This window comes from Pantherophis guttatus, chromosome 3 (assembly GCF_059756535.1).
Source record: "Pantherophis guttatus breed Tessera chromosome 3, ASM5975653v1, whole genome shotgun sequence".
In the NCBI taxonomy this organism is placed as follows: Eukaryota; Metazoa; Chordata; class Lepidosauria; order Squamata; family Colubridae; genus Pantherophis; species Pantherophis guttatus.
In genome coordinates, this window is record NC_142065.1 from 110,379,002 (window position 1) to 110,397,492 (window position 18,491).

Here is an 18,491-nt window from a genome sequence, read left to right on the forward strand (position 1 = left end):
ACTATCCTCAGGATGATATTGACCAATACGTTGCCTCCTCTATGTTTTCACGTAATCATTCATATTTTAAAGTCACTGGCTTCACTGTTACTTGATTTAGAAATTTCTATTTTTATGCAACCTATTTCTTTTTTTCTTTTCTTTTTGTGGGTTTGATTTCCATCCTGGTTTCCTTTCTACAGATTGTGTATCAACTAGTCGGTTTTCATTCTGCTTTGTAGATTGGTCTTGTTGATTTTGTTTTTGTGTCTCATGTCTCTTTTTTATCCCTTGTATGTCCCCTAATTGGTTTCCATGCTTGTCTTTGCCTTGATAAGTCATCACATTAAAGTCAGATGCCACTTCTCTCAAATGTGTAGATAATCCAGCTGGGGTATCCGATAAATCCAAAGGCAATTTATCTGGTACAGTCTCTGTAATTCGATATTCTCCCTTTATTTCCAGCTCCTTCTGCTTATCCTGTATTATACCTGAAGATGTTAAATTCATTTTCAACCTATTTTGATAAAATTCTTCCGCTCTTTCAACAGTATTTAGCTGGTATCTTTCTCTTTGATATCTCAATATAATACCAACTGGGGCGTCCCACCTAAATGGGGTATTTCTCTTTTTTAACTCAGTCACCAGAAAACCAAATTTCTTCCTTTCCATTAATATCTTAGGTGGGAGTTCCTTGTAAATCCAAATCTTTCTTCCATACAATTGCAAATTAGAATTAAAGGAATTTTGCACAATATTATTCCTAATTTCTTTATCTGTGAAATAAATCACCACATCTCTAGGCAGTTGCCTTTGCTTGGCAGTCCAGGAATTTATTCTGTAAATTCTGTCAATCCTACAAAACACTTCCTCAGGTTGAACCTTTAAAATCCCAGCTAGAATTTCAGAAGATATTCTCCTTAAATCATCTCTGTTATTTTCCTGCAGGCCTCTTAGTCTTATCGCATATTCTGTAAAATTATATTGTACCATTAGAACCTCTTTTTCAATCCTCTGTTGCAGATTTTCTACATTACCAGACTTTTGAACAGCATCCATTTTAGGTTTTTCTTCTGAGCTATTATCCTGAATGTTTATCAAATCATTTTCAATCTTTTGAATTCTATTGTCCAATTTATCTTGAATTTCTTCCATTTTAGACTCTAGTAAATTAGTATTTGTATCCAGCTGTGTCATAAATTCTGAAAAACCATTAGCCACTTTTAAAATTTTTCGCTCCAAAAAATCAAACTTAGATTTCACCAATTCTTTAATTTCCTGCTTAAATTTTTCAAGATGCTGATTCACAATCTCATCCCTTCTTTCAATCTCCTCTAAGAGAAATTCTATTATATTAAAATCAGGTTTCTGAGACTGAAGAGTTAAAACTTGTTCCTTTAAGTTGTTAATGGGGGAATCCCCCCCCCTACTTGTTTATCTGACTTTATAAGTCTCAGTGCCATGTTTCCGCCCAGGCAGGCTTTGTTAAAAGAAGAAAAAAAAAACAGGAAAAAAGACTTCTTTCCAATCAACAACAATGTCAAGTCTCCAGGGGAAAAAGAGAGAAAAAAAACACAGGAGCGAAGTTTTGTCTACAAATGTAGCCAGTGGTATTTATTCCGCTACATTGTAATAATAGGAAACGGAAGGGCTTTCCCTTTCAGCCTCTTCTCCAGCCGCGGCAGATGCCATTTTAAAAGGTTTTTTTTCCCCCCTTTCTTTTCCTCTTTCTCTTAAGTACTTTTTAAAAGATAAGTAGAATACTTGCGATTCAGTATTACAGGTCCAGCTCACATTTTCTTTGAATAATCTGTTAAATTCACAGGCTTGCTCTTGACACCTGGCTCTGCATTAGCAGAGGTCTCCCAAAGCCCGGAGCAGCGGCTGGGGATATGGGGCATCTCATCCGCTCCTTCCCAAAAGTAAAAGAAAAACTTTTGGGACTCTGCAGAGAGTTCTACCCACCCCTGCCGGCTCTATCTCCGTTTCCTCATGGAAACGGAGTTTTTTCGAGCCGCCATTCCGTTGTGAAGGCGGCTCTGACAGGCAGTGGAAGCTGACGATCCCGAAGGAGCATCTGGCGGCAGCCAGCAGCAAACCGGAAGCCCGCAAAACAGAAATTTCTAAACACTACCACTATGTGTTATTGTGTACAGACTCATTCACATTGCTACCCTTTCCATGGCCAAAATCTTCTAACTGCAAAGCAGGTTTGAGGAACTAATGCTGATTATTTAAGATACCAGGACACTACTGGAATTGTTGTGTCTGCTTCAGGGGTGGGTTCTAAAATTTTTTACTACTGGTTCTGTGGGCGTGGCTTATTTTATGGGCATGGCTTGATGGTCATGTGACAATTCTTTAGGATTTAGCAGAGGTACTGGTCTACCAGGCTTTTAACTGCTTGCAGAGCTGTACCGGTCTACTCATTTGTTTTTGGAGGCACTGGTCTACCCACTTATTTTTGCAGGCACCGGTCTACCCATTTATTTTTGCAGGCACCGGTCTACTCATTTATTTTTGCAGGCACTGGTCTACTCATTTGTTTTCTTTTAACACTGATCAGCTGTAGGGCGGCCCTTTGAAGCCCCACGGCAAGAGTTTAAACAGTTTTTTTCCCTCTAGTATTGCTGGTGACTCAGGAGGCAGCAATAGATTGGGGGTGGGGCCAAATAAAAGGTAAGAATAATGCAGGGGGGGCGTGGAGGGCGGGGGGTGGGGGGGCAGAACCAGTTCGGTGACATCATATCGTCACCGCTACCGGCTCGGCAGAATTGGGCCAAACCAGGAGGAACCCACCACTGGTCTGCTTCTTTATGAATCTGTAGTGCTTACAGAGAATGAGTGCTAGTCAATGCTTATCTTATTATCCAATATAGGAGTGCAGAGATGTCCTAGCCAATCAGTGTTAGTTTGCTGTCCAGTGACAAATACTGTCCACTCAGTGTGTGGTCCTCAATGGAACTATATCTGTGTAGAGGGAGTATGCAGTGGGGTTACCTCAAGGTTCTATCTTGGGCCCAGTGCTCTTCAACATCTTTATAAATGATCCAGATGAGAGTATTGAAGAGACATTCATCAAATTTGAGGATGACACCAAGCTGGGAGGAATTGCTAACACTTTGGAAGATAGGCTCAAGATTCAGAAGGATCTTCCAAGACTTGAGCATTGGACCATATCCAACAAGAAGCAGTTCAGTGCAGAGATAAGTAAGATCTTGAACCTAAGGAGGAAAAACCAAATGCACAGATAAAGAATAGGTGTACCTTGCTCAACAGTAGTGCCTATGAGAGGGATCTAGATGTCCAACTGGACCATCACTTAAGTATGAACCTGCAGTGTGCTACAGATACAAAAAAAAAGCCAGTGCAGTCTCAGATGTATCAACAGAGGGATAGCATCAACCAACCAACAAACCAACCAGAATAGAGCTGGAAGGGAACTTGGAGGTCTTCTAGTCCAATGCCCTGCTCAAGCAGGAGATCTATATCATCTCAGATAGGTGGCTGTCCAGTCTTTTCTTAAAAATCTCTACAACTTCTGAAGGCAATCTGTTCCACTAGTTAATTGTCCTCACTGTTAGGAAGTTTCTCCTTAATTCCAGGTTGCTTCTCTCTTTGGTTAGTTTGGTTTCCAACCATTGTTTCTTGTCCTGCCCTCTGGTGCTTTGTAGAATAATTTGACTCCCTCTTCTTTGTGGCAGCCCCTCAAATACTGGAATACTGCTATCATGTCACCCCTAATTCTTCTTTTCTTTAGACTAGCCAAACTCAAATCCTGCAGCCGTTCTTCATATGTTTTAGTCTCCAGACCTTTGATCATCTTTTTTTTTTTTTTGCTTTATTTTATATGCCGCCCTTCTCCGGAGACTCAGGGCAGCTTACAATGCGTTAAGCAATAGTCTTCATACTTTTGTATATTTATACAAAGTCAGCTTATTGCCCCCACAATCTGGGTCCTCATTTTACCTACCTTTGAAAGGATGGAAGGCTGAGTTAACCTTGAGCCTGGTGAGATTTGAACTTGCAGTAATTGCAAGCAGCAGATGTTAATAACAGTGCTTTAGTCCACTGTACTACAGGCTCTTATAGTTGCTCTTAGTTGCTCTTCTCTGAACTTTTTCCAAGATCTCAGCATCTTTTTTTTTTTTTTTTTTTTGTAGTATGGTGACCAAAATTGGTTGCAGTATTCCAGGTGTGGTCTTACTAAGGTTTTATAAAGTGATACTAATACTTCACGTGATCTTGATTCTATGTCTCTGTTTATACAATCCAAGATCATATTAGCTTTTTTGGCTTCTGCTGCATATTGCTGGCTAATATTCAAGTGATTATCCACTAGGACTCCAAGGTCCCTCTAACAGTTACTATTTTTGAGTCTGGTCTCACCTAATCTGTACTTATACCTTTGATTTTTCCTGCCTAAATGTAAAATTTTGCTTTTCTCCACATTAAAATTCATTTTGTTGGATAGGGCCCATTGTTCAAATCTGTCAAGATCTTTTTGGATACTGGGCTTGTCTTCTGGATTGTTGACTATTCCTGCCAGTTTAGTGTCATCTGCAAATTTGATGAGTTCCCCTTTTATTCCTTCATCTAAATCATTTATGAAGATATTGAAGAGTACTGGGCCTAAGATAGAGTCTTGTGGTACCCCACTACTTACTTCTCTCCATGTGGAGTTGAGTACGGTTTGTCAGACAGCTACAAATCCATCTGGTGGTGATCTTGTCTATTCCACATTTTTCTAGCTTACCAAGAAGTAAGTTCTGGTCTACTTTGTCGAATGCCTTACTGAAATCTAAGTATATTATGTCCACAGCATTTCTCTGGTCTACTAATTTAGTCACTTTATCAAAGAATGAAATAAGATTGGTTTGGCATGATCTGTTTTTAACAAACCCATGCTGGCTACTAGTTATAACTTTATTTGCTTCTAGTTGTTTAAGTGATTGTCCACTAGGACTCCAAGGTTCCGCTTCCAGTTACTGTTTTTGAGCCAGGTTTTGCCTAATCTGTGCTTGTACCTTTGGTTTTTCTTATTTAGGTGTAAAATCTTGCTTTTTTCCATATTAAATTTCATGTTGTTGGATAGGACACATTGTTCAATGTGTCAAAATCTTTTTGGATCCTGAGCTTGTCAAGATCATGAGAAGTGATTGAATCACTTTGTACTACATTAATATGGCTACACTTGAAATACTGTGTTCAATTTTGGTCAATACAATACGAAAAAGATGTTGAACCCTAGAAAGTATGCAAAGAAGACTTCCGGTTTGGCGCCGTGGCGATTCAGTCAGGGAAATAGCGGGGCTCTAATGAGCCCCGTGAAAACCCCGACTGTCGAACCGCTGCCAACAGGTCTGCGGACCGAACCTGTCCTGCAGGGACAGAGGAAAGAGAGGGACACCTTGGACGACTGAGAGGCAAGTTCCTCGGAGGCCGGAGGAAGTCCTCTGAGTCAGCAGCGGGGGTGCGGCAGCCATGGCGGCTGCCTCAAAGCTGGGCAAACCGGAGAAGCACTGTGCAGGAGGAAGAAAGAAGAAAAGAGCGAAGTGTTCGGAAGCCGGGTGAGTGACACCAACCCAGGTGGGAACAACGTTAGAACATGGATTTTTACAAATAACCCTCCGGCCTTAAATAGCGGCTACAGATCTGTGGGGCAAGAAGATCTAGTAAAATAATTTGCAGGAGGAAAAGACCCATTAAGGATCTTATTTTATTACAGACCGATTTGGAATAATCTGTTTATTGAAACAAGTTAGAAAATTGAGAAACTTTTTAAAATTGGATTAGATTACTCTTGGAGAAAGAAAAAAGCAAAAAGCGATAAATAGGAACCTGATAACTTTAAAAGCTAAAAGAACAGAGACAAACCGGATGACCACATAATTGACAAAATGGAGAATCGCTGTGACTAAATGAAAGTGTAAATTGTAGATTGCTTTCGGCTTGAAAGAGAAACAATGTGTTTTGTTATCTAAATTGGATTACTTTGAAAATAACCAAGGGTTTTTGACTTTGGGGATTCCTAATTTGATTATGGGTGGTTTTATTGGTGGAAAGAAAGAAGAAATAAAACGGAACTACTAAAATTGAAACTAGCTGGCACAGGAACGAAAGAAAATGGCATAGCAATAAAAGAAAAGAAGCTGATGGATACAATTGGAAACAAAGACCCATTAAAGATTTTGCATTAGTATAAACTGAGTCAAAAGAATTGGCTTCTAACAAAGTAGAAAATTGGTTTGGTTTTTTTTTCTTTCTTTTTCGTTAATTGGAATGGATTTGAAAAGCGTTATTTCAGGATTTAACACCTTTGGGAAGTTAAAGAAGAGAGACAAATGGATGGTTACATAATAGCTATAAGATGGGGATTGCTGTGACTAAGCGGAATGTGGATTGTAGAGATCCTCCTTCTGTTTGGAAAAGAAACACTTTGAATTGCTATTTACTTTGGATTATTTTGAAATTAACTATAGACTTTTGGACTTTGGAGGCTCCTATTCTGTCTTTGGGTGACTTTACAAAGAAAGAAGAAATACACTGGACTTATTAAAATTGAAACTAACTGGCTTAGCAACAAAAGATGTGGCGCAGGAACAAAAGAAAGGAAGCTGATGGATTTTATATGGAGCAGATGTTATAAAAGAATTAAAGTGATATATGGAGTTTCTAATATGGAAATATGGACTTTGAAATGGAATATTTATGGATAGATAGGGAAATGAAGAAATAAAGTAGATAAAATTAAAATGTAATGTTTATAAGCTAAATGTATAAATGACTTTTAGATAAAAACAGGAGGGCTCCTGAAGTAAAAAAGAAGGGAAATAAAAGAAGGTAATTAAAATAGAGGTTTGATGTATAGGTGGTTAAAAATGATATTTTTATAAAAACACAAGAGTATATACCAGTATGAGATAAATCTAAGAAAATTTATTGTTTGATGTAACATGTTTTAATTCTAATCTCTAAACAAATTTGAGAAGGGTAAATATGATTGATTAATGTATTACTGGATGAAAATATAAGATACACAGACTTAAGTAACGAATTGTGATTGAATTCAATGTATGCTGGAAATGATTAATATTATGAAATGTGTTGAGAATTAATCTGGAAGAGTATATTGAGAAATAGCTAAATAATTGACAAATATACTGCAAGGAAAAAGTTAAAATAAGAGCTGCTGGGTACCAGCAAAACAAGAGTTGGAGGCTTAGAGGAGATTATGCTAGAAATCAGCCAAAATAAAATATGCTGGAAATCAGCCAAACAATAGTTGAAGGTATGGAGGAGATTATGCTGGAAATCAGCCAAAATAATAATATGCTGGAAATCAGCCAAACAATAGTTGGAGGTATGGAGGAGAATATGCTGAAAATCAGCCAAAATAAAATATGCTGGAAATCATCCAGCATAAAATATGCTGGAAATACTCTGGATTTTGAGATAAATCTGTGTAAAATGAAATGTGTAATAGATGATAAGTGTGAGAAAATTAAAGGTAAAGATAAAGTTTAAGATTTAAAGATTTGATGAAATGGGCCTAGAGATTAAGAAATATGGATAGAATTTTGTTCTATAAATTGAAATAAAAATAGAGTTGTATTTAATTTGAAAATAAGATTTGTGGTGATAAAATTGTAAGGTAAATAATTAGATTAAGAGGTTAGAATATTTTTTAAGATTAATGTTTTGATACTGAGGTTAAAAGGTGTATTGAAGGGAGCTTGGGAAAGAACCAGATATAATTTGGATTTATAAATGGTTATAAAAATGAGTTAAGTTTATTTGGAAATTAAATTTGTGGTGATATAATAGAATGGTTTAGATTAAGATGTTAGAATTTATGTTAAAAAAAATTATGTTCTAATTTTTAATTTTAAAAGATGTAATGGGAAATTGTGAATGGAGCTGTTAAAGAAATGTAAGCGATTGTACCTGTCTATGACCGGATCGAGACTTTGTTTTTGAAAGATATATTTTATGTATATGTCTGAAAAAATAAAAAAATATATATATAAAAAAAAGAAAGTATGCAAAGAAGAGCTGATAAAGGATCTAGAAGCCAGATCATATGATGAATGAGTTAGGGGACTTAGCCTAATGAAGAGAAGGGTTAGGGATACTTGATAGTGGTCTTCCAATATTTGAGGAGCTGTCACAGGGAGGGGGTGTCAATTTACTCTTCATAGAACCTCAGGGCATGACAAGAAGCAATGGGTGGAAGCTCATTAGAAGGAGACCCAACCTGGAAATAAGGAGGAATTTCCCTGATAGTGAGGATATTAATCAATGGAACAGGTTGCTTTCTGGATTGTGGGACCTCCATTTTTTGAGGTTTTCAAGAAAACATTGGACAACCATATGTCCAGGATTGTGTAAGTACTGCTACCTTGAGCAGGGGCAGTGGTGGGTTTCTACCGGTTTGCCCCGGTTCCTGCAAACCAGTAGCGGCGGCAGGGGGAGGCTCTGCCCACCTGCCCAGACATCATCACGGATGGTCTGCACATGCGCAGAAGGTTCTGCACATGCGCAGAACAGAGGTGGGTTTCAGCAGGTTCTGACCAGTTCTGGAAAATTGGTAGCGGAAACTTTGAGAAGTTCAGAGAACTGGTAGTAAAAATTCTGACTGGCCCTTCCCCCATCTATTCTCTGCCTCCCAAGTCCCAACTGATTGGGAGGAAATGGGGATTTTGCAGTAACCTTCTTCTGGAGTGGGGTGGGAATGGAGATTTTACAGTATCCTTCCCCTGCCACGCCCACCAAGCCATGCCCACCAAGTAATGCCATGCCTACCAAGCCACGCCCACAGAACCGGTGGTAAAAAATTTTGAAACCCACCACTGGCACAGAAGTGCTGTGTGCGGGCGCGGTCACAGTTGCGAACCGGTAGCGAAGGTAAGTGGAACCTACCACTGGGCAGGGGATTAGACTAGATGACTTCCAAGATACCTTTCAGCCTTATGATTCTATAGGAAAGGCTGTTCCCAATTACCCTAAAAAACTAACAAAGAAGTTAGACACATTTCTTGTTCCTTTCAAGATAGAAAGTATGGATAGTTAAAATTGTGAACTGTCAGTAAAAATTGAAAAGTCAGATTGGTGAAGCTTGCTACAACAAGGCAGTTTTCATGACTTCGTGACACGTTGATGGATACTATAGTATAAAGTTGCACTTTTAATCACATTCTTATTACTTCAATTCTTAATGTTTATTTCACAGAGGCCTGTCACATGTGCCTAGTTTGCCTTGGAAAAAAGCAACTATAGAGGGAGAAGAAGGAATTATATCACAGCAAGCAGAATTTAAATCAGAAGTGAGGTGGATGTCTGTATGTTTTCAGTGCAGCCTGAAAGACACAAATGTCATCTGCAGTAGTAACATTTTCCAGAGGAAGATGAAAAAGAGGTAAATGGAGTCCTTGGTGCTCTCTTAGCTTGGTTATTAACTTATAGTGTCTCCTCAGGGTGCCATCGGCCAAGTTATGTCGGCTGGCGACACCCAGGGGGAGGGCCTTCTCTGTGGGAGCCCCAGCCCTGTGGAATGAACTGCCCCCGGAAATACGTAAGATCTCCGACCTCCGGGTGTTTCGCTGCGCTCTGAAGACCCTGTTGTTCCGCCAGGCCGGGCTATTAACATAACGTTTTAAATTGGGGTATTTTAAATTTCTGGGATTTTAATTGGAGCCTAATTATTTAATGATTTTAAATTTTAATTGTTGTTTTGTTTCTGTGTTTTAAATAGGCTGTACACCGCCCTGAGTCCTTCGGGAGAAGGGCGTATAGAAATAAAATAATAATAATAATAATAATAATAATAATAATAATAATAATTATTATTATTATTATTATTATTATTATTATTATTATTATTATTATTATTATTATTATTATTATTATTTGACTGGGTAACACATAGTGTCATCAGTAACCAAGCTCAGAGAGCATTAAGGACTCAGTTCAACCCTACACTACATGTACTATTTTCTATTGAAAAAGGTGGGTATTTGAAGTAAGGTATTGAATTGCTGCACAAGAAATACCAGTTGCCAAAGGGATGGAGGATGTTTAGATTCTTCAGATGAAGACAAATGGCCAGGCAATGCCTATGTTCAGTTTTCATGCCAAAACAACCATGTATGACCAGAAATGAGCCACAGGAACTCTTATATTCATGTAGTGTCTTCCCTCTTTTTCTTATACTTTTTCTTTTATTTAATTATGATTTGATTAGGAAATCAGAAAAAAATCCTGGAGGAAAGCAATGGCAAACTTGGTAGCACAGTGGACTAAAGCACTGTTATTAACATCTGCTGCTTGCAATTATTGCAAGTTCAAATCTCACTGGGGTCAAGGTTGACTCAGCCTTCCATCCTTTCAAAGGTATAGTAGGTAAAATGAGGACCCAGATTGTGGGGGCAATAAACTGACTTTGTATAAATATACAAAAGTATGAAGGCTATTGCTTAATGCATTGTAAGCCACCCTGAGTCTCCAGAGAAGGGCGGCATATAAATTAAAGCAAAAAAATAAAATAAAAATCCCACTCTGTTGCCAACTGAACAAAATCCAGCTTGACTTGTAAACCTTGCCATTTTAGCACATTATCTGGATATAACACAAGGGATACAAAATAAGCCTAGTTACTCTCAAGCAAAATAGTTTAAGACCTTTCCACATTGGCTCTCTTTTGGTGGAGAACACTCTTCATCCTTTAAAAATTATTTGTAGTTTTAAAAAAAATTAATGGAAAATTTGATGAAACAAAGAATATTTGAATGCATGTAAAACTGACACAAATCTTAAGATTTAAGATGAATATATATACAAGAGTTCCTCAATTAATGCTAACTGTTTAATTTAAAATAATCCAATTTAAATACTGGTTTATGAAGTTGTCTTCATTCTGAGAAATTTGTTATCACAGCAGAGAAAATGCACACATTAGAAAATCTGCCTGACTTCACTTTTATATTCACCTTTCTGCAACAATCATAAATGCAAGGACTGGCCGTAAGTTACTTGTTGTAAGCACCATTGTAACTTCAAACAAATGCTTTTAAGTTAACAACTACCTGCACATAGAATGCAGAATTAATAAACAACTAATAAATTCTAACTAGACAAAGGTAAGAAAGAATCTGAATGGACAAGTTGTAACTCTACTGCCATTGGTTTAAGTATGCTGACTCAGATCTAATGCACAAGGACTGAAAGATGTACTAGACAGTACTTATTATTGCTCCTAAACAGTGGTGGGATTCAATTTTTTTAACAACAGGTTCTGTGGGCGTGGCTTAGTTGGGGGTGTGGCTTGGCAATCATGTGACTGGGTGGGCGTGGCTAGCTGGTCATGTGACTGGGTGGGCGTGGCTATGTGCATAGGGACTACTCAGAGGGCTGAAAAAAGTCATTTCTGACTGGGCCTCGCACTTTTGACCGGTCCTCACACTTATGACCATCCTCACATTTATGCCCGTGCAGCTTTCTTAACAACCATGTCACTCATTTCACAACTGCTTCTCTTCACCATGGTGACAAGATAGGGCAAAAACGTAAAATGTGAGGACAGTCGTAAGTTCGAGGACTGGTCAAAAGTGCGAGGACCAGTCAAAAATAACTTTTTCAGCCCTCTGAGTAGTCCATATGCACAAAAGGACTACCCAGAGGGCTGAAAAAAGTGATTTCTGACAGGTCCTCGCACTTTTGACCGGTCTTCGCACTTATGACTGGTCATCATTTATGCCCATTGTAGCATTCTTAACAACCATGTCACTCATTTCACAACTGCTTCTCTTCACCATGGTGACAAGATAGGGCAAAAACGTAAAATGTGGACTTCCGGTTTGCTGCTTGTCGCCGCCAGACGATCCCCTCGGATCGCCAGCCCCATTGCCTGTAAAGAGCCGCCTTCACAACGGAATGGCAGCTCGAAAAAACTCCGTTTCCACGAGGAAATGGAGATAGAGCTGGCTAGGATGGGTAGAGCTCTCTGCGTAGCCCCAAAAGTTTTTTTTTTTACTTTTGGGGACGGAGCAGATGAGACTCCCCATTTCCCTAGCTGCGCTCCGGGCTTTGGGAGACCTCTGCTTATGCAGAGCTAGGTGACAAGAACAAGCCTCAAATTTAACAGATTAATTAAAGAGGACGTGAGCAATGGGAGTGGAGCAAATGGATGGAGCTGAATAAATGCTAAATTAGGATTTATGGGGAAGGCTGCTTTGAAATGTTATATTAATATACACAAAAGATTAAATGTTAAAGCAGGACTTATTTTATAGTTTTAAAGTGGAAGGTTGTTATGAAATGTTGTATTAATATACAGATATAAGTATGGGGGAGGAGTTAAAGGGCAGATTACTGTTAAATTGGGAGTTATAATAATAATAATAATATTATGTTAAATTAGAAGTTATGCAATGTTATAGTAGAATGATATTTTGAAATGTATGGTATAAGGGGGAAGTAATAATATTAATAATATTATTAGTAAGTAAGGGTCAGTATTTAGAGGAGGGAGTAAGGGGATGGTAAAATATTATATAATCTGTTATGAATTAGGTTTTTGTTGTGAAGAAGTCACGGGGGGGATGGGTGGTGAGGGGGGTTAGGGAGGAGGGGGGAGAAAAATGTGGGAAAAAATTTGTATTTGAAAACTTTTTCAATAAAAAAAACGTAAAATGTGAGCACAGTCGTAAGTTCGAGGACTGGTCAAAAGTGCGAGGACCAGTCAGAAATAACTTTTTCAGCCCTCTGAGTAGTCCGTATGCATAAAAGGATACAGCAATAGAGAGGGATGAAGGAAGGGAAGGGAAATTAGAGTAGGAGTGAGGGTAAGAGAGGGAGGAAGAGAGGAGGAGAAGGAGAAAGGAAGAGGAAGTAGGGAGGAGAAGAAGAGGGGGAGGAAGAGAAAGTAAGAAGGAAAGAAAAGAGAGAGGTGGTAGGTTTGAGGAGAAAGATTGCTGTACAATAAAAAAGATGAAAGGGAAGAAAGCCAACCCCAAACAAATATAAAGATATTAAGATAAAGAATGAATTGTTAAACTTTAAAGAATAAAAGAGAACAAATATGAATAAATAACAATAATTAGAAACACACATACAAACATACAATGTATTTTCTTTGAACAGAGTATTTGGCCGGTTCACAAATTTAAACAGTGTTTAGTCATTTCAATTAAATTTACAATTTCTATATTTCCTTTTTGCCATATTTATTCCTCATCTATTTTTGTAAAAAACCAATATTACCCTTCATCCTCATCTCTAATCTTAATCAAATTCAATTTTTCCCTTCTATTCTATATTATACCCCTTCCCATTGTCATCTATTTTTATATCCATCCTCACATTGGTTAATTATGTAATATTAGTTGTTTAATATAAATTCAACATTTTAATATAAATCAATTAGTTATATAACTACCTTTTTTGTATATTAATCAATATGAACATGAATATTCCAATTATTTCCATGCAATCCAATTTCTTACAAATCAATTAATTATATTTACCAATAATAATAAACCAAATAATTTCCCCCATATATTCCTCCAAACCACAACTTAACCATTTCTGCTTTCAGAAATATACAATTAATAGTATCTCAATTATTACAATTCCCTAGTTAAATAGAGCTTTTTTTCTTTTGTGTTTTAAAATCCTGAACTCTCCTCTTTTTCCCTAAATTTCCCATTGTTTGCACCTACCTTTTTTGGTGAGGAAAAAGAAAAGAATTCTGCCTGCCTAATTTTCCAACCTTGCAGCAACAGCAAGTTTCAGTTTCGTGTTTCAGCAGAGCTAAGGGAAAAAAAATCTGCTCCAGGACTCTTTGCAAGGAAGCAGCAGAGCCCTGAGCAAAACAACTGAGACACATCAGCTGAGAGCCGGGAGGCTGATAGAATCAAGGGGCTAATTAGCCTATGCTGAAGCTCCGCGGGCCAATAAAATTACAAAAAAACACCGAACCATTTGTTAAATTGCTGGCTCGCCCGCCCCTCGCCCACCACTATTTATTGGCAATAAATAGTGGTATGGAGGGGCGGGGCAAGCCAGCAATTTAACAAACGGTTCGGCTGCACCACTGGCTATAGGGCGGCCCTTTGAAGCCCCGCGGCAAGAATTTAAGCAGTTTTTTTTCCTCTAGCCATCAGCTGGGACTCCGGAGGCAGCAATAGATTGGGAGTGGGCGGGGTAAGCGAAAGGCCGGCGATCCAACAGAGCAGAGAGTGAGGGTGAGTGAAGGCATGGAAGCTGCTTTCTCCATCCTGCTCTCTTGCATCCGGAGCCGGTGGGGAACCACATGGCAGCCCACGTGGATCCCAGGCAGCGGAACTCAGGCTAGGGAAGGGGTGGGCAATTGTGGCTCTTTTACAACCTGTGGCCTTCAACTCCCAGAATTCCTGAGACAGCCAAGCTGTCTCAGGAATTCTGGAAGTTGAAGTCCACAGGTTGTAAAAGAGCCACAATTGCCTACCCCTGGCTACGGTAGGCTGGCGCCGCGTGGGTGGGAGGCGGGGCGAGGGGCGGGTGAGCCAGCAATTTAACAAACGGTTCGGTGTGCTGCGGGGCCAATAAATTACAAAAAAACACCGAACCGTTTGTTAAATTGCTGGCTCGCTCACCCCATTTATTGGGAATAAATAGTAGTGCGGAGGGGTGGGGCAAGGGGCGGGGCAAGCCAGCAATTTAACAAAGGGTTCGGCCGAACCCCCTAGACCCCCCAGAATCCCACCACTGCTCCTAAAGTTATGCTAAGGACATTTCCACCCAAAGACTCTGCAACAATTCAAAATCATCTCTAGATGCCAGTGTTCTCACAGTGTTGAAGAGGTCTGGCAGCTGAGCTAATGCTTTTAAGCTTCATTCACTCTAGTAGGTCCTTCCAGAGGAATTCCTTAGCAGGGATGACATTGGCAAGAGTTCTTGTCATCTCTTCAGGAGCTCAGCACATCAGGCTAGTTAGAGTTTTAAATTTATTTTCTTTTTATTTGGCATGGAGTGAGGGAAGTTATTGCCATGGAGTAGTAATAGTAGTTATGTGAAAGTGCCCTTAACTATGAGTTCCAGTTATTGGAGTCTTTTTAAAAAAAGCCTTTTTGTTTAGAACGTATCACTTCTCCAGATCGGCTGCGGGAGAGTCCAAAGCGTGGGTTGACCCTTCCTGCATTGACTGAGTCGACAGAATTTTCTAGCCTTGCCCTTCCTGTTCCTCTTTCTCCCCTGTTATAGAACTCAGTCCTTGCAGAGTGGATGTGTTCAGTCAATGGTGAATATTGGACTCTCCATGTGAGCTTTATTTGCAAATTTCTTCATTTTGGGGAGTTAGAAAGTGACTTAGCAAGCAGAGGGGGAAGGAAAGGCAGCATTTGCACTGCCACAAGCTCAGGCAGCCATCGGATACATTTATCCTGAAGAATCCCAGGGGCTCTGCTGTCCTGAACACCACCACCCCAAGAGGCATGAGCTACCCCAGATCTGCTGGGAAGGCCACCGATTCAAATTAGGGCAGATTGGGGACCCAATCGCCCAACACAGAAGAAACCTGCCAACCTGATCCCCACTGGGAGTGCAAGCTAATCCAGTCCGGCTGGAAAGGCTAGCTTTCATCAGTGGCTCGTGGTGGTCGAGCCTTGGCTGGCTAACCTGAGTTTGTCCAGCACTGCTGCCTAAATTGCGGGCTTTGGAGGAAGCTGCCAGCGTGTGAGCAGGCTAACCCAGGGTTCCTGGCACTGCTGCTACCGCTTTAATTGCTTTGCCTTTCTGAAGCACTAAGCATCTACCCTGGTCTAGGATGGCTGATAGGGCATCTCCAGAGCAGGGAGATCTCTCCCATGCAATCCCTGGAACATCTGTGGGGTCCCCACCAGCGGGCAAATTCTGAGTAACTAGACGAGGCAAATGGCCCTTTGCTAAGAAGATCTCTAAAGCTGCAGAAAAAGATGCAGAGAGAAGACAGAGTGTGCTGGAAAAATGGATTGCTATGGCTGAAAAAAAGCAAGCTGAATTGGAAGGAGGGTTGATCTCTTTCCCTGCAATTCCAACAGTCTCCCACCCTTTTTCTGCTGAACTGTTGGTTGTTACCAATGCTGCAGCTTTGCAAACCCAGCCTCCAGAGGGTGTGGGAGAGCTGTCTCCACAGTTGTCTTTACAAGGCAACAGAGAGCAGGAATTTGATCCCTTTACATACATAGCTCCTAGTAGCTGGCAACAGGACCCTGGGGCTATAAGCCAGACCCCTGAGGCTACATTCACACCAACTGCAGCTGGATTGTGCCCACGGGATGACCAGGGAGGCAAATTGCCAGAAAATATCAATCATTACTTCGGCCAGACGCATATCAGAGATGGCAGCTCTCTCTGTTCAGGAAGACTTATGAATTTTCCATTCAGATGGAGTAGTTCTGAGGCTGGACCTCTCATTCATACCAAAAGTGAACTCATGGTTTCATAGGGCCCAGGAGCTAGTTTTTCTGATTTTTGTCCAAGACCAACACAGGATTTAGAAAAGAAGTGGCACAAGTTAGATGTGCGGAGGGCCCTCAAAATTTACATCAAAAGGACATTGCCTTTTCACAAGTCATAGTCCTTGTTTGTATCCTTTCAACCATCTTCTTTGGGAACTAAGGCCACTCCTTCCACTGTGGGCAGATGGCTCAGGGCATGCATAGCTACTGCTTATGAGAGCCAGGCAAGGCAGGTGCCTAGGGGCATTACTGCTCAATCGACCAGGAGTGCTGCCACTACGGTGGCATGGGTGACTTGGGCTCCCATTGAGGATATTTGCAGGGCAGCCACTTAGTCATCACCATCTCCCTTCATTAAACACTACTGATTAGACACCTTCGCATCTGTGGATGCGTCCTTTGGCAGGAGGGTGTTACAGTGGGTACACAGGATGGGTGGATCTCTGGACGAAGAGGTGGCACCCCTGGGACAATAATAATCTTTGATATGTCCCACACTTTAGACTCTCCTGCAGCCGATCTGGAGAAGGAGCTTTTTGTGGTTCGCTGGCAGCCTGCGGAGCTGAGCAATGAGGCTGAGGAAGAACATGGGCCAGTCCTTGAGGCTGGGGTAGGCCCGGATGAGGGCTTTGCATCGGAAGCAGAGATAGGGCCAGGGCCATCGGGGAGTGATGTGCGGACTCTGAAGCCTCCAGAGGCTGACAGTAGATAGGCAAAGGAACAGGAGGAGCCTGTTCCTAATGCACGTATGAGAAGGCTTAAAAGATCAGCAACGGCGTTTGGGCTCTTTGTCGGAAAACAACGGGATTTTTTTTTGTTTGTTTTTTAAAATTTGATTTATATGCCGCCCTTCTCCAGAGACTCAGGGCAGCTTACAATGCGTTAAGCAATAGCCTTCATACTTTTGTATATTTATACAAAGTCAGCTTATTGCCCCCACAAACTGGGTCCTCAAACTGGGTCCTCAATTTACCTACCTTAGAAAGGATGGAAGGCTGAGTCAACCTTGAGCCTGGTGAGATTCAAACTTACAGTAATTACAGACAGCTGGTGTTAATCACAATGCTATCAGTCTGCTGAGCCACCAGGCCCTACGTTGATAGTATTGCTGCACTTATCTCTTGTTGGCATCTTCTGCTTTTGAACTTTTGCCAAGAGAAGCCTTTGGCAGTTTGCCTCATTATACCAAGGTTGGTGATTAGACTGAAGAATTTGTGTTATGAAGAGTTTGTTTTAATTTAGTTTGGACTACGCTGAGAATGAGTTAATTCTCAGCTGTTCTAATAAAATCTGTTTGTTTTGGAACTGTTTGCGTCGATTACTACCTACTTGGGCCTGGCTCACAACAGTTTGTTTTCTGACCAAACGAGGATACTTATCAACAAACCTCTATCACAATGAAGCAGCTCCATGCCAAGAATGCGCAGCTGCAGCAGCAAGTTGCTTTGTTAGTTGCACAGATGGCTCAGCTCCAAGTTAGAGTTTCTCCTCCTCCCCGTAGAAAAGGTCATGTTGCCATGTCAGACAAGTTTGATGGCACTCAAGCCATGTTTCCTGTTTTTATGGGACAATGCCAGCTTTTCATCAGCCTGAGAATGGAATATTTCTCCACTGACCGGGATAAAGTGGGGTTTGTACTAAGCCTGCTCTCTGGCTCTGCAGTTCGCTGGACCACACCCTTGGTGGTCCAGGCTAGTCCTCTGTTGGACAATTTCAGACTTATGTATGAAGACCCCATCAAAATGCAGACAGCCATCAGATGACTGAAGACCTTGAAGCAGGGCCGGAAACTGCTCCAGGAATATGTCAGCGAGTTTTGGCTGTTTAGCCAGGATTTGGCCTGGAATGAGGCGGCCCTCATGGATGCATTCCAGGATGGCTTATTGGAGGAGTTGCAGGACGAGCTGATCTGGGTTGATATCCCTCCAACCCTCAACGCCCCGGTACATCTGTGCCTTAGGATTGACGCCCACTTGCAGATACGGACCAGTCGCCGTGCCTGCCAGGAAACCCATGTGGTTGCAGTCAGGAGTGATA

The 18,491-nt window shown here is 40.7% G+C and overlaps 1 protein-coding gene across 1 annotated transcript; it reads left to right on the forward strand.

The window, feature by feature from the left end:
• The first annotated feature begins 17,851 nt into the window (after positions 1-17,851).
• LOC117661075 (protein LDOC1-like) lies at positions 17,852-18,217 on the forward strand. The gene has a single exon (XM_034409580.1). The coding sequence runs from the start codon at positions 17,852-17,854 to the stop codon at positions 18,215-18,217; it is 366 nt and encodes a 121-aa protein (XP_034265471.1).
• The last annotated feature ends 274 nt before the right edge of the window (positions 18,218-18,491 follow it).

Bases quoted from the DNA above. Each gene is read 5' to 3' on its own strand.
- LOC117661075 (XM_034409580.1), top strand. From the start codon at position 17,852: ATGAAGCAGCTCCATGCCAAGAATGCGCAGCTGCAGCAGCAAGTTGCT.